Source organism: Pyrus communis, chromosome 9 (genome assembly GCF_041283825.1).
Source record: "Pyrus communis isolate YQ-2024b chromosome 9, ASM4128382v1, whole genome shotgun sequence".
Classification (NCBI taxonomy): domain Eukaryota; kingdom Viridiplantae; phylum Streptophyta; class Magnoliopsida; order Rosales; family Rosaceae; genus Pyrus; species Pyrus communis.
Window position 1 is genome coordinate 10,179,609 of NC_142573.1, and position 15,239 is coordinate 10,194,847.

General features: G+C 37.2%; 1 protein-coding gene and 1 pseudogene across 5 annotated transcripts; both read right to left on the bottom strand.

Annotated features, from left to right (window-relative positions):
- Window positions 1–757: 757 nt before the first annotated feature.
- Window positions 758–2,960, bottom strand: LOC137740529 (tyrosine-sulfated glycopeptide receptor 1-like; annotated as a pseudogene).
- A 103-nt stretch (window positions 2,961–3,063) lies between these two features.
- On the bottom strand, window positions 3,064–10,874 carry VP2 (vacuolar H+-pyrophosphatase 2). Of its 5 annotated transcripts, none has more exons than XM_068478446.2 (15): window positions 10,575–10,874; window positions 9,593–9,775; window positions 8,932–9,135; window positions 7,862–8,013; window positions 7,618–7,765; window positions 7,412–7,544; window positions 6,774–6,946; window positions 6,452–6,572; window positions 6,107–6,294; window positions 5,509–5,946; window positions 5,241–5,405; window positions 4,996–5,151; window positions 4,581–4,692; window positions 3,601–3,820; window positions 3,064–3,425 (listed from the first exon to the last, which is right to left on the bottom strand). In XM_068478446.2, the coding sequence occupies exons 2-15, from the start codon at window positions 9,689–9,691 to the stop codon at window positions 3,326–3,328; spliced, it is 2,409 nt and encodes an 802-aa protein (XP_068334547.2). In that variant the 5' UTR covers window positions 9,692–9,775; window positions 10,575–10,874; the 3' UTR covers window positions 3,064–3,325. The 5 variants fall into 5 exon arrangements, with proteins under 5 accessions (XP_068334547.2, XP_068334548.2, XP_068334543.2 ...); XM_068478447.2 differs by having other exon boundaries at window positions 9,593–9,768; window positions 10,580–10,733; XM_068478442.2 differs by having other exon boundaries at window positions 10,580–10,733.
- Window positions 10,875–15,239: the final 4,365 nt, after the last annotated feature.

The window sequence follows — 15,239 nt, forward strand, 5'->3', positions numbered from 1 at the left end:
ACTAAATGATGTGTCACCAATAAGGATGAGCATGCTTATTAACCTTAAGCAATAAATCAATTATCAACTTCTATGGCCTTTAGTTTCCAAAATTTTGTCTAAAAATTTAGTCTCCTTAGCATTATCCATAGTCAATTAGATCAGATGAGGGTTTACTTTGAAAGGATTAGTGGCTGCTGGACTGGCTAAATATTCACATTCACATAATAAAATAATGACTTAGTTTAAACATGAAGCCAAAACTCGGGAGTTGCCAACCTACCTCTTAATCTAGTCAAATTTATGTTTATGAGGAAGTCATTTGCAGGGAGCAACTGGAATAATTAAGGACTCGGTTTAGAATTTTTTTCTATCTTTGTATGTTGTATAATATCCTAGTAAATAAAGTGTTGAGTTTCTGCACATGCATCCAGTGGCGGAGCCAGAGTTTTATGGCAATGGGGGCGTGACAAAGAAGTTCTCAAATATTGGTTTTTCACATATACTTTAGGCCATACGTATCTCTAACATAGATATAATTTTGATCTCAAATTTAGTTTTCTATATATCTTAGATCTTCCGATACTTCTTTATCCAATGTTTAGTGTTGAAAAAAAGTTTTTGGATTTGAATCCCATCCTCATTGATTGAAAACAAAGTTCTTGGTGCTCCATAGTTTTCTTTCTAAGCTAAATATGAACCAAACATGTATGTTTATTTTATTGTAGTTACATATCAAATACTCCAATCAATACACATTTATATTGGATTCCTTTTGGCAACACAAGTTCCAAGTCATTGATTGTCATACAATATATGTGATGAATTCCATACACGGATCGGAATGTTGGCACAGCAAAAGCTAGTATCGATTTTACATTACAAAATACGCTAATGAAATGATTACTTCCTGCGGCCACCGATGAATGGAATTCTTTTATCATCAACGTTACGACCAATGGCAAAGCCAATGCCAAAGAAAATCCCAAAGATGTCTTTGGCTTGGATCTCAGAGTATCCGTAAATGCTGGTTGAAGGCTTTGACAAGAATCCTGGATTGCATTCAAAGCTAGAGTTGGTTAAAGTATCAAACTGGCGTCCAGATGGTACATGTCCCTGAAGGTATGCCACACTAAAGGAAGACAAGAAATGTAGACGTTCGAGAGAAGCAGGGATTTCGCCGGACAGATGGTTATAAGAGAGGTCCAAAATCTCTTAAGTTGGTAAGGTTGGAAATCTGTTCCGGGATGATGCCAGTAAAGATAAATGGCTGGACGGAGGTTGGACAGCTGATTGTACCGCTGTTTATTAGCACTGTTGGGCTTCAAAAAGACGGGCAACTCAAGAGAACTTCTGTCCACCTTATCACCGACCTCTTTAACTCAACGAAATTCTCATCTAACGAGGTTATTAGACAAATCTATGTAGAAAAGGTTTGGCTGACTACCCAACGAAGCCGGAATAGAACCATTTAGTAGGTCCAAGACTTTAAGATTTTTAAGCATGGCTAGCCAGGTTGGTATTTGTCTTGTGAATTGACAAGCGCCCAGGGCAAAAACCTGAAGACTTTGGAATCCAACTGGGTCTCCAAGGCTTTTATCATCTGGGAAAGGCTCGTTCAAAAAATTCATGAACAAGACCAGAGTGGTCAGATTCTTGCAACCCTTCAGAATCCTAAAAGCCCCCGCGGCATTTCTCAGGTTGTAGGCAAAGATGGGAAAGGAAAGACAGCGATTCTAACGCGACTAATCCAGGTTATATCTCGCCGGTGAGCTGGTTGCTGCCAAATCTAATAGCTGTTAAGGACTTGCAAGAGTAGAGGCTTTGAGGTCACTCACCAATGAAGTTGTTGTTGCCAAGGGCCAGAGTGGCGAGGCGTTGGACAGTTGAAAAATTGAAGGCAGAGAGCTCTCCAGTCAAGTTGTTGACCTGCAAATTCAGGGTCGATTGAATTGTGCAGTTGGTGAGAGATGAAGGCAAAGGACCTGTGAAGTTGTTGGTGTGGAGCAGCAGCTTTTCCAACATTGAAAGGTTACCAATATGGCGGGGATTTTCCCGGAGAATTGGTTTGAGTGGAGCTCTATGATCTTGAGATTGGTGAGCTTCACAATGCCATCGCCGATGTGTCCAGAGAGGCTATTGACAGGAAGTGCAAGCTGTTATAGATCAGCAAGATTGAGAATCTCATTAGGGAGAGAACCAGAGAGGCCATTGAAGCCTGCACGGAAAACTTGGAGCTTGGAGCATGATCCGATTCCAGGGGGGATTGTGTCAATAAATTCATTGAAGGACAAGTCGAAGAATGTAAGGGAAGCATGATTGCTGCCGTTGCTCAAGGGTATTGACCTGGAAAAGCTGTTGTTGCTGACATTGTAAATTGATATTGATGGGACAAGGACCGAAGACGGGATTGTTACATTGAAGAAGTTGCTGGACAAGTTTATAATTTGAAGGTGGCTGCTTCCATTCGAAGACGGTGGAAAGCGGCCGATGAGACAATTGAAGCTCAAGTCAATGACCAGAAGACTTGGAAGGGAAGAAAGCAAGTCATCTGGGAGAGAACCCAATAGGGAATTGTGGGAAAGATTGAGGTTGGTGATGGCCGAAGAGACGACACCGGATGACGCGCCGACGATCAAGTGGGTCGCAGGTGATTCCATCCCAAAGGCAGCAGTCAGTCGAAGCAGACCAATTCAACGGTGCCTTGAAAGGCAAGGACAAGAGAGCATCACGGTCGAGTTCGTCGCAGGCAGCAGAAAAAGTGGACCGGAAAGGAGAAGAAGCTGCGTTGCCGAGACGTCCTCCATTAATCTGTTCGTATCAATCTTCATTACCATCACCATCGCATGGACCTATAGTATATGCAAAGACCCAATGACATTTTCCAAGAGCGAGCTTAAGTCAAGTCCACCAATTGACATTGACCAAGAAAGAACCCTAATTGAAAATCTGTCACAAAACAGAGCAGGGGCAGCGGCAGCTGCCAGTTGCTGTTAGGAATTTTTCTAAATTTCATCCAACTCCAATGACATTTTCCCGAAAGGCTTCAAGATCGAATAAAAACGTCAATGGATGCTTCAAACATATGGTAAATTGTGTATTTTGATCAACGGTGTCGAGGATAATACGCCATAAGACGCTACATTGCACTAGAACGAGCAGCCAATAACACTAATTATTGGAGATCCAAGTCACAGGAAAAACAAAGAGAATTTGGTATGACTACGAATCAAGCACCCTCAGTACACATCAAAAAACCTATCTGTATATTTGCCTCTAAGTAATCAACATCTCAAGATAAGGGGTTCCAATAAACTGGCACGACCGCAATCGTTATAAACAACTCTCAGAGAAAGACAGGAGCCATAACCAGCGTGATCGTAGCAAGCATTTTAATGAGAACGTGCAGTGAGGGTCCGGCTGTGTCTTTGAATGGGTCGCCCACACTGCAACACAAAATAAACCGGATCATATAGTAATTTTCTGTTTCTTAGATTCAGAATCGAGCACCGACAAAAAATGCAAGGAACAATAGGTTAACTGGAAATTTCATGGCACATGAAAGAACTGGGCACAAGAATTGATAATGACGGAGAGAGAAATGATATCGAAAGAACTTACGTATCTCCTGTAATGGCAGCCTTATGGCAATCACTTCCTTTGCCACCAAGAACCCCCGTCTCAATGTACTTCTTTGCATTATCCCAGGCACCACCTGCTGTGTTGAGGAAAAGTGCCATAAGAATACCGGAAACAGTTGCAAACATCAGCATGGACGCCACAACTTTAGCACCGAGTAAAGGTTGCCCAGTATAGAATCCAAAGATCCGGAACACAATACCTGCAAGGAGTACGAGCAAGAATTAATCCTTCATCATGCAGCATTACAAAGTCTCTGTAAAGGAGAATGGTCAAACATGGAAGAAAATGAAAGGAAAATAACGAAAAAATGTCAGCTAAGTTAAAGACAAATGCAAAAGGTCAACATGAACCGCATGCTAAAGCAGCATGTTGGTATGTTTTCACCAAATGCTAAACATTTGAAAATAAAGCTAAGAGTTGCAACTTGTTCATCAAAAGGTAAAATATACTAGCTCCTTCCGTAAAGACTACGACCATTTGAATCAGAGAATCAAATAGCAAAAATCCTTAGTAAACCCACATTTATAAAAGTTCAAAATAGGAAGCACCAAAATTCAATGAACAAACAATTATATAAAGAAGCCTGATCCTAGAAAGAAGGAAAAAACATCTATCATCTCTAAACCATAAAGAAAAATACGCCATTTGTAGCAGACTCTCAAGTTTGTTCAAACGTAATTATGCGGGAACACTAAACTCTTATTGTGCAATTTGTTAATTCAATGCCCCATAATTAATTTCAACACAACCAAAGGAAAAGAGACTCAATAAATGAAGATAAGTGTGGTAAAAGTACATTTATACTGTGCACAAAATAAGATATTTATAACTTTATGCAGTCATTTATAGAAATAACGCAAATCCAATGCACACATTTTAATTCTCTCAAAAGGCAGCCATGATAAGAGATCGAGTCCACTGGATTAAGGAGTACAAGTGAAACAAGATAATTAACCCACCAACAGCTATAGGTGAAATAATAGCCAAGGCACCAGGTTTTATCATCTCCCTTAAAGATGCAGACGCTACAATAGCGACACAACGAGCATAATCTGGCTTCTCCTTGTACTCCTACAGAAAGCAAGTTAGGAAAAGCATAATTAGACGGGTAGTTTGATTATTTATCCAACAGTTGTGCACACACACTGTTTGCGTACCATCATGTACACTAATTTTTCATCATCTTTTCTACATTCTCTCCGTTCACTTTTTAATTCTTATTTCATTTATTTAAAATTATACCAGTATGTTTAACTAGTAATTGAATGGCATTTAGGACAATATTTATTGTGGTGAGACTGTGATTCCAAACAAATGCTTAGCGTTCATTATAAAGATTAAGAATATGGGAATTTCTACAAAAGCAATACTCACCATTATCCCAGGCCTCTCAATAAATTGTCGCCTTACTTCCTTAACCACCTCTTGAGCAGTTCGGCCAACTGCTGAACAGGCCCAAGCGCTAAATAAAAATATCAGCATAGAACCCAACAATCCACCAACAAAAACTTCGGGAATGGCAATATCAACCTGGAAAACAGTTAAAAGTGCAAATTAAGACACACCTGAATGGTATTTGTCAGGGGAAAAGATCAACGGTGGGATGCTGTTCCGTTTACCTGTTTGAAAGGCTCATGTGCAAATGCAGCAACCTCGTCCATATAAGCACTAAACAGAAGAAAAGATGCAAGTGCAGCAGATCCTATGGCAAATCCTTTAGTAGTAGCTTTAGTAGTGTTTCCTACAGCATCTAGAACATCGGTGATCTCCCGAACACTTTCAGGCTGTAAGGATATATCAAATCCAAATTTGCATAAAATAAGAACAAATAGAAAAAGTAGTCTTCACAACTGAAACAGAAATCTTAAATTCGTCATTATAAGATACCTGCTGACTCATCTCTACAATTCCACCAGCATTATCAGCTATTGGACCAAACATATCCATAGTGAGAACATACGCAGCAGTACTGAGCATTCCCATTGTTGCTACAGCTGTGCCAAACAGCCCACCAGTTGGAATTCCATTTTCGTCTATAAGGCCAGAGGTCTGGCCCAGCCAGTAAGCTGAGATAATAGATACACTAATAACAAGAACCGGAAGAGCAGTTGATTCAAGACCCAAACTGACTCCAGCAATTATATTAGTCCCATGACCTGTGGAGCTTGCAAGAGCTAATGTGCGTACAGGCTCATGTTTGTAGTCGGTATAGTACTGGGTGATAAAGACGAAAACATATGCTGTGATGATCCCAACTAGCCCACACAAGGCAAAGTTAAACCAGGCTGATGGTGCTTGCTCAGTGTAAAGCAGCCATCGGGTAGACTGTACAAAAGAAACAATCGCAATGACAACAATGTTTTAAAACTCAAATAAAAGGAAATTATGCAAGCCTCTGAAGTGTAAACTTAAAAAAAAATATATATTTCAAATGAAAACCCAAGGAAAAAAGATAAACATGACTCGATGGTCAGCGAAGTATTACCGCACCAAATGTCAGAACAGCCAAGACTATTGTAACAGAATATCCTCTCTGTAGAATTTTCATTGGATCCTCAGAAGAAGCCTTTCCGCTGGAATCACGTGTACCTCTAATTGAGAATATTCCAACCGATGAAATCACCAGATCAAAAGAGTGAACAACCAGAGGAAACAAGATGAAACCAGATGCATCTGCACAAGCAGTGAAAGAAAAGGTGAGTGTTTAAGAGAAATGGATGACCCGGTTTGAATTAAAACCAGTAACAACACTAATGAAATGGCCAACAAACATATTTGTCGCCAAGGTTGAGTGACTGAGTGTGAATATAACACCACAAATTGTGCTTGCCTTCAATTTTACAACGTTGAGCCATCGTTCCCCCAAGTATCATAGCACTAATAATCTCAGCAGCAATACTTTCAAAAAGATCAGCACCACGGGCTGCGCAATCTCCCACATTGTCTCCAACCTCAATTTCAATTATCAAAGTAAAGCCAATAAATTTACACATTTAAAGGTAGCAGGCATAATACAAATATATCGGTGTTGTCCTCCACTATGGATAAGAGGACTAATACAACAGATGATATGAAACACATAAGAAGGGAAAGTAGGTCTTCAATATACATAAGTACTGCCTAGGATTTCAGGGTTGGAAGAAGAAAAATACCAGATCTGCAATCACAGCAGGATTCCTAGGGTCATCTTCGGGAATTCCCTGCTCTACTTTTCCAACAAGATCTGCTCCAACATCAGCTGCTTTGGTGTAAATTCCACCTCCCAACTGAGCAAATAAGGCAACAAAAGAAGCACCGAATCCATATCCAACAAGCAGAAGAGGCACTGAAAATTACATAAACCAAAGTCAAGCACCATGTCAAAAAAAAAGAACAATGGAAATAGCAATTGAAGTAGAATAGTGAGAATGGAAAGCACACAGATGAATATGCACTTAAACAGCTAAGATCATCATATAGATACCAAGTTGAGACCATCATATTTAAGCATTAAAGCCAAATTTACCGCTAACTGTCTAGAACAACAGGTGATACCACGGCAGACGGGTAGTAATAAGTTTGTAAATACATTTTCAAACAGATTGGAAAAATTTTCCCTAGGACAGAAAAAAAATAATAATAACTATTATCTAAATAAATCAACACAGGAAACCCATGACAACCCAAAAGATTAAGAGGATACAGCAGTACAGTTTAATGTTTCAACATAGGACCATTGAAGTAGAAATTCTTTAAATTGATGCAATAAATATCAATCATAAGCCAAGGAGCAAGGAGAGTCAACACATACAGTCAGTAACCTTCATTGAACCTGGTGAATCCACTCCCAACCAAACATAAAATGTGGCATACAGGATGGCTATACCAAGTACAGCCATACCAACAACCACCAAAGCAGAAAAACCACCAGCACGAACAGCTATCTGCACATGGTATTTCCCCTTTAAGATGTGAATACAATGAGTTCTCAAACAGTTAACTACATAGGACACATACCTGTAATGCCTCTCTTGCAGACCGCCTTGCAGCACTAGAGACTCGAACATTTGCACGAACTGAAACCCACATCCCAACATACCCAGCAGCACCAGAACACAAAGCTCCCAAAAGAAATGCAGCTACCGTAATATAAGCTGAAGTGAACCTGCATCAGACAATCATCATCAATATATATTGACATAGCTTTTCTTTTGGATTGGGGTGAAGAGGACAGGTATGAATATAAAAATCAAATTATTACCTCCCGAGACCAGATGCTTCTTGCTGAGGTGTCGGTCTGCGAAATAAATATATGCAGAAAATAACCGAAGCTAGTAAAAATGCCATCTTAGAGATTGTCCCATACTGGGTCCTGAAGAAACCTTCAGCTCCATCACGTATTGCATCTGATATCTGAAAAGGGAAATGAGAAGCTCTAAATAACTACATGCAGAGCTAAAGAATGCCACCTTTCAACTGCATGTCAGTACCATCTTTAGAAATTAAATTAAGACTCGTCAGACTATCCCGGCTATGTTTACTACCCAAAATGCAGTCAGGCCATTGAGTATTACTATGCCTTATATCACATAAATATTAACTTATGATTCTTTGGACTCTTCAAATATGAAAAATGAAAAGACTTCAGTGACAACAATGAGGAACTACATGTAAAACCAATACTTTAGCGAAACCTATCGTGAATCTGTGTTGTGCTTGATATATTATCCCCTCCGTACTGAATTTTAATCAAAAGAGGGGCTTGGTGTTTGGAACATGCACCGCATTGGCTATTATTTGGGTAGTTTGGATAGAAAGGAATAGACAGATACTTGAGAATATAAGACTGAATTTTAATAAAAAGAGGGGCTTGGTGTTTGGAACATGGGCCGCATTGGCTATTATTTGGGTAGTTTGGATTGAAAGGAATAGCCAGATATTTGAGCATATAAGATTGATTATTTGTCGGAAAGAATTCTCTCCTGGGCTTCCCTTTAGACATTGTCATCAGAGTTCAGGTAGAGACCCTTTGTTATAAGGTTGGAATTATGTTATTAAAAATGCATTTTGTTGTTTTCTTGGATGTCTTCTGTCGCTAGTTTATGAAGGCAGATGATGATTTTGGTCTTTGATTTTTTTCCGTTAGAGGACATCTTGTTCAAGTGTTATACCATTTGCTTTTTATTAATAAAGTCTTGTTCCCTATGAAGATACATAAACAAAAGAAGGAAATAGACCCTCATTGGGTACATCCAATAGATTGTGAATGAACAGAGTAAAGATATGTTAACTTTAATGGCAGTTTACAGATATAGAAATTGTAATATGTACCTGACCCATCTCCAGAGGTCCCTCATCCTTTGCAAGAACCCATTTCGCCAGGTGCATAGACACCAGAAAGCTGATAATACAAATTGAGAAGACGAACACAATGATAGGAGAAGTCCTTGCTCCAATGTAAAAGACCACTCCAAGCGCAATAAGTAAAATAACAAAAAGAACACGGACATTTATCCGCATCAGAATCCGAAAAAGCTGCACAAACATACAATAGAATAAGAATTCACTTATATAAGTGTCAAATATAATTTCATATATGTTCAAACTATCATTTAGGTTGGCATAATCATGCACTAATTTGCTTTCTATAACCAAGGTGGCGAGCCAAAACAAAAAAAAAAAAAAAAAAAAAAAAAAAACAGTATGTAAAGATGAGTTTCAAATGTCTAGCCTACATAAATGGTTGTTATTATGAACAAATTCAATGTACAGCTGCTGCCCAGATGAATTATAAAGCGACTTTCTTCTTGCATCAAATTCTTGTCACCACCAAAGTGGATGTTGTTTTTCTCAAATTATTTCTCTCAATTCAAGGCAAAACAAACAAAATAAAGACAAATGTGCTTAGATGATAAAATAGCAGTTTAATTCCTACACTAAAATGACACCAAGTAGAAAAACAGGTACTAAAAAAGGGGTATAACATTCTTACCAATGGGTTGTAAGATTTACCACGCATGTTAGGGAATGTCCTCGGTCTGTCTTGGTAAGGCCCCAAATTACCACCCTCCACATCGACATCCATGACCATAGAATGGAAGGAATTCACCTTCCGAGCTACAGGAAAAGGAGTGTACTAGCCACCTTGGGGCAAGTCGCCCCCTGAACCTGAACGCTGAATTTCGAAAGTTATAATTCAGCCAGGAAAAAAGACTTCTTGCACTTCACCACATACAAGTAAGAAGAAGTAACTTTGGTTAACAGTCCAGCAGTCGTCTAAACTCAAAAACTACTCTCCGTATTCCCTCCCGGAATTCAAAAAACTCAAAATTTCAGCTTTAACGCCAAGCAACTTCGCTGTTAAACAAAAGCCATTAGTTTGTTGACTATAATTTGGTTTTTTTTTTTTTTTTTTCATATTACATTCGTTGTAAAAAACAGCATAAAAAATTAAAATCACAAACGGAAAGGAATTAGATTAATGTGTCAGAAATCACGCAAATGAGCTACCTTTTTCATTACAATAAACTAACAAATCTATTATCCATTGTATAACATTTGACTCCGAAAATCGACATTTCTTACACAGAACACATTAAACCAAATGTAAAATTCAGTCCTATTCACTAGACTGAACTGATCAGTCCCGAATCCTGTTTGGGTCACGAAAGCTGTTCGAATGCCGAATTCAGTTTCCGAAACAATGCAATCAGAGAGTAAACACAGTAAACGAAATAATGCCCCAAACAAACGCTGAATCTCTCACCTTCACCACTCATTTTCTCGGCCAACAAACCAGAATTGATGATGTAAAATTCAAACAAAATTCACATAAAACCGAATGAGATCCAAATGCAAAAACCCTAAATTTGAAAATTGAGGGTCCCGAATCAAAGCGCTACTTAAGATCAATACAGAAACCGAAAAACAATAATTGCAGAGAGAGAGAGAGAGAGATCGAAGAATAGTATAACCTTACCAGTGAACGAGTCAAATGATGAATGTGATTGCAGAGAGAAATGTTAAATTAGGGTTTTAACAGCTCCTTGGAGAGAGGAACTCGTAGACTTTTCACAGACTGATCAGAGTTAGAGAGAGAGAAAGAGAAAAAGAGAGAGGCAAAATGACATGTCACCGCACCCAATTGGATATTCGGTCGTTATTGCATACGTGGCCAATTGACATGTCACCATACCCAATTGGATGATGCCAAGTCAGTCAATGTCATCCTGTCACATGGCACCACATTGGGTAGTGCTATTCATAACATCATTATCTACACTAAGGAGGGAGAGATGGGCTTAACTTCACAGTGGACTGACAATAATATGGTTCAAATTTATTTTTAATGAGAATCGAACCTAAGATAAAAACGTTTAGAAAGTAAAACTGGATGTGTGAACAGTCTAATAATCAATTAATTTCCTTCTAGCACAGAAATATAAAAATGGGGGGATGAAATATTATAAAAATGGGGAGATGGAGCATATTCCATACAAATAATTTGGTGGAAATCAGATCCCTCAATGAAAGGGATCCTCATCTGTTTTTATGAGAAATGGGATTCGCATTGTGGCCACTCCACATTCTTTTACGATTAACCAAATCCTTATTTTTTTTAATTTTATTTCATATATTAGCTTTGCAAAAGATTAATTTATTTGTAATTATTTACTTATTTAATTTTCGGGATGAAATTTCAATTTTTGTTAACCCAAAGCGCACCAACTTTCAGCAATCTCAAGCAATTGAGCGTTGATGTCTATCCCTATGAATATGATACAGTATGGACCTCGAGTTCCTTCTGAATCTCCTCAAGGTTACACCAGTTTTTTAAATTAAAGTACGATATTCATTGAAATAAGGGGAATACGTATAAACAGAGGAATGGTAGTCTTTTGAGGAGGATATGATGCAGACAGAGAAGCAGTCTAGATTCACAAATGAGCATCTGAGAAAAAAGTTAAGATGTAGGGATTCAAAGATGTTGCGTAGAATTATAATTTTATAATCATAATAATTATTCATGAATGATTTGATGTAAGTTAACCATATAATAATAAAAGTAAATTAAGATTTTCATGTCGGTTTTTGAATGTCATGCAAGTTAATCATGTTGGTTTAGCTCATTCTTTCGTTATGTGCTAACACATAAAGGGTTAACTGATTATTGCATGGTAACTTCATACGTTTTGATACACTCCTTGCTGAATTATGATGTGGGACACGTAAAGATGAACTTCATAGTTGATATTGTTGGTCGAGAGTTTTGAAGTGAGACTTACATCCTCTTTGCATGGACGGAGCCACTATAGGTCAGAGGGGGTGGATGCCCCCACTAAGTTTTTCTTTTTTTTTTTTTTTTTTTTTTTATTTCCACAAAAATTGTACAATTTTGCATCCCAATGACTAACCATAATTCAAATACAATTAAACTCTTAATTGGTATTAAGGGAAATGCTAACAAGACTACTAAGAGTCAAACTCTCTATGGACTCTCCGTCACCTATTGTTTTTGGCACCATTCTCGTACCAACATTATAAAACATTGTGCCCAAAATATGAGGTGACGGAGAGTCTCACTTTAAAAGAGTCTCCTTAGCATTTCTCTTGGTATTAGTATGACTTGACTTCTAGTGGCGAAGCCAAAAATCTAGACTATGAGGGACCTTCAAGCCATACAAAAGAAATTAGACAAAATAATTGCAATTTTATTGCATGGGAGGAAAAACAAAAGTTTTGCTTATAGTATTGGCAAGGAAAATTTTAATCAAACAAGAGTGGTAGAGCTTAAATTTTTAATATTGAAATGATTATATCATAAGAACAAAACTTGTTTATGAGCTTTAATAAATAAAAGATTAATACATTAGATTCGAACAAATATTTTAAGTCAAGACTTAAAATTAGATCTGGTTCTAAACTGTAAGATCTTATTTTATATCAACTGGGTGGAAAAAAAAAAAAAGAGTTATGATGTTTATATGGTAAACATAAGGATAATTACTACCGAAAAAAAGTGGACTTAGTTATTATGTGGTAAAACATAAGGGAAATTAGAACAAGAAAAGGGAGCTTGGATATATGGTTAAAAAGAAGACAAATTACAAGGGTTTTTGTACTTTCAATTTAAAAAAATCTGAAAGATGTGGCATACTCCAACAAGTCTCTCGACCCCCAGGAACACTTGGAATTGCAAAAACCGACTAACCAATGAGCCACAGACTCATCATTGTAATAATTTGCAGATAATACATATAAGAGGGTAAAATTCCAGGAGAGGCCTCTATGTGGCTCCACCATTGCTGACTTCGCCAATAATGATTCTAAGTTTTTTGCATGAAAAACTTTATGGATTAATATATAAGTGCTTTGTTCAGTAAATTTTTTTAGCTTTTTAATTGTGACTTCACTGTTTGAGGATGCCCCCCCATTCATACAAATCTCTAGCTTTGTCCCTGCCTCTTTGTAGTCGAGGTTTTCCCACTACAGTGTTTGGATTGTGGTGAGAAAAAACATATATAAATATGCCCTAACATCGTATCAATTGTTTGAAAGCAACCAATAGAACCATATTTGGCAATCGACACCCAAGCTAAGCATAAGGCGACATCTTCACTAGGAAGCCAATCAACATTTCTAGCGCTTTCTTTGTCTGCCATATGAGCTAATTTTGAAAGAAAAATGGAATGATTGAAGAAATTTGGTAGTGAAATATGAGAAAATTGAATTTGTTATGGATTAGTTAAAAATGGATGGGATAACATTATTTTGGCCGCTAAAATTTTTTTTTGTTAAAATTAATTAAATTAGATTTGAGCTGTTGGATTTAAAATAATAAACGTTGAATTTTTATTTTTAAACTAATTATTGGATTGCAACAATAAAAAATCAATGTTGCACTTTAAATAGCTGTTGGAATCTAATGTAGTTAGGCGCGCAACACTGGATCAAAACCCAAGAGCTCGCATCAACCATTGAAAGGCAACAACGCTATAATCTGAGCTGTAGAAGAGATGCTTATCGTGCACTCACCCGCAGACAATATGTTGGTTCCCTTATCCCACCCCCCTGCCTCCAGCTGGGGCACCCCCAAAATACAGTTTTGGGCCCAAATTTTGGGTTTTTTTTTTTCCCACCTCCTCCCCTTGAGACAGCCTTAACTTCTCCACACCCATCTACATCTTCTCCACACCCTTCTGCATCTTCTCCACATTCAATTCTAATCACCACCCAACTTAACCATGATCTTCTACACCCACCTCCAACATCATCTTCTCCACGATATACTAGCCAGAAAAACTCCACTCTATGTCCTCTTCACCGGCCCAACCGTTTTGCTTACCCATTTTTATTAAGGAAAACTAATGAAAATGGCTTGAAAACTTTGAGTTTTAATAATAAGGAAAAAAATAAAGAGTAAAGTGAATAGTAACAAAATTGACTTTTTAATGTAAAAATGTGGTTTTTCGTTAAAGTGAACAGTACCGCGGGCTTTTCGTTAAAACTCCATTTTTATTATTCAACCTTCATTTCCCTAGCTATTATCGTGAAATATGGTAAAATTGGAGTCTAAGTGGTTAAGTATCAACAATGCCAAATAGTGCCTGCAAAACTTCTGTATAATTATAACGTGTTACAAAGTTTTGGCGCTAAGAAAATAATTGCGAACACTGCAAATAAATCAACTGTAGGACAATTTATTACTACATTAACAAAGCTAATCATTTAATCAATATATCATACATGTTACACTTCCAGAAATTCTTTGTCTCGAACCAAGTAAATATTCTTTAAAATTCAGAAATGGAATAACCACCAGCCTAGCCGACGTTCCATATATATAGTGGTTGTTACACATAAAATAAAATTGTAATTTAAAATAGCAATTTCAAGGTGTCACTCAATAATTCAGTGCGAAATATGCCAAGAGAATTGCCAAGGCAATACAAAATCACCAATGTGTTTAATTAAATGGTAAGATTTTATCCATATATATATACATCATTTAAATAATCAGTCAGAGCTAGTAATACATAAACTCATAATAATGCATGATCCATGCATGTCTACACAAGTAATCCCTCTTTTGGCGACCCAGGATTATTACGAATAATCCATGTCATGCCATATCAAACTATCCAACCTAACAATTAGTTTTTTAGGTCATTAGCTCAAAATATAGGTGCATTTCTACTTATTTTTAGACATTTTTTCTTATCAAAGGATATTAGAAAAGGTGAAAATTTTGCGTCAAAGCTTCGGATACAAAAGAGTGCATGGTCTTAATTAAATAAAGTTATCCAGCTAGCTAAAAACCCTTGCATTTTTATCGAATACGTAAACCAAATCAATGTAGTACTATTAGTGCTCAAATATTTGGTCCTATATTTATTTTTATTTTTATTTTTATTTTTATCATTAATTCAATGTTTTTACACTATGATCATTTATTATGACTTTGGTAAATGACAAGTTGGTATATTAGTCTCAAGTATATGTACGGTACTATTTATTTGAATTTGTAAGAATTATACCCCTTATGTAACATATGTGTTATTTTCTATTACTAATATATCATAGAAGTGCATGGGACATATTAATTTTGACATCCAACAATGTTATATTCAGGACGTCTC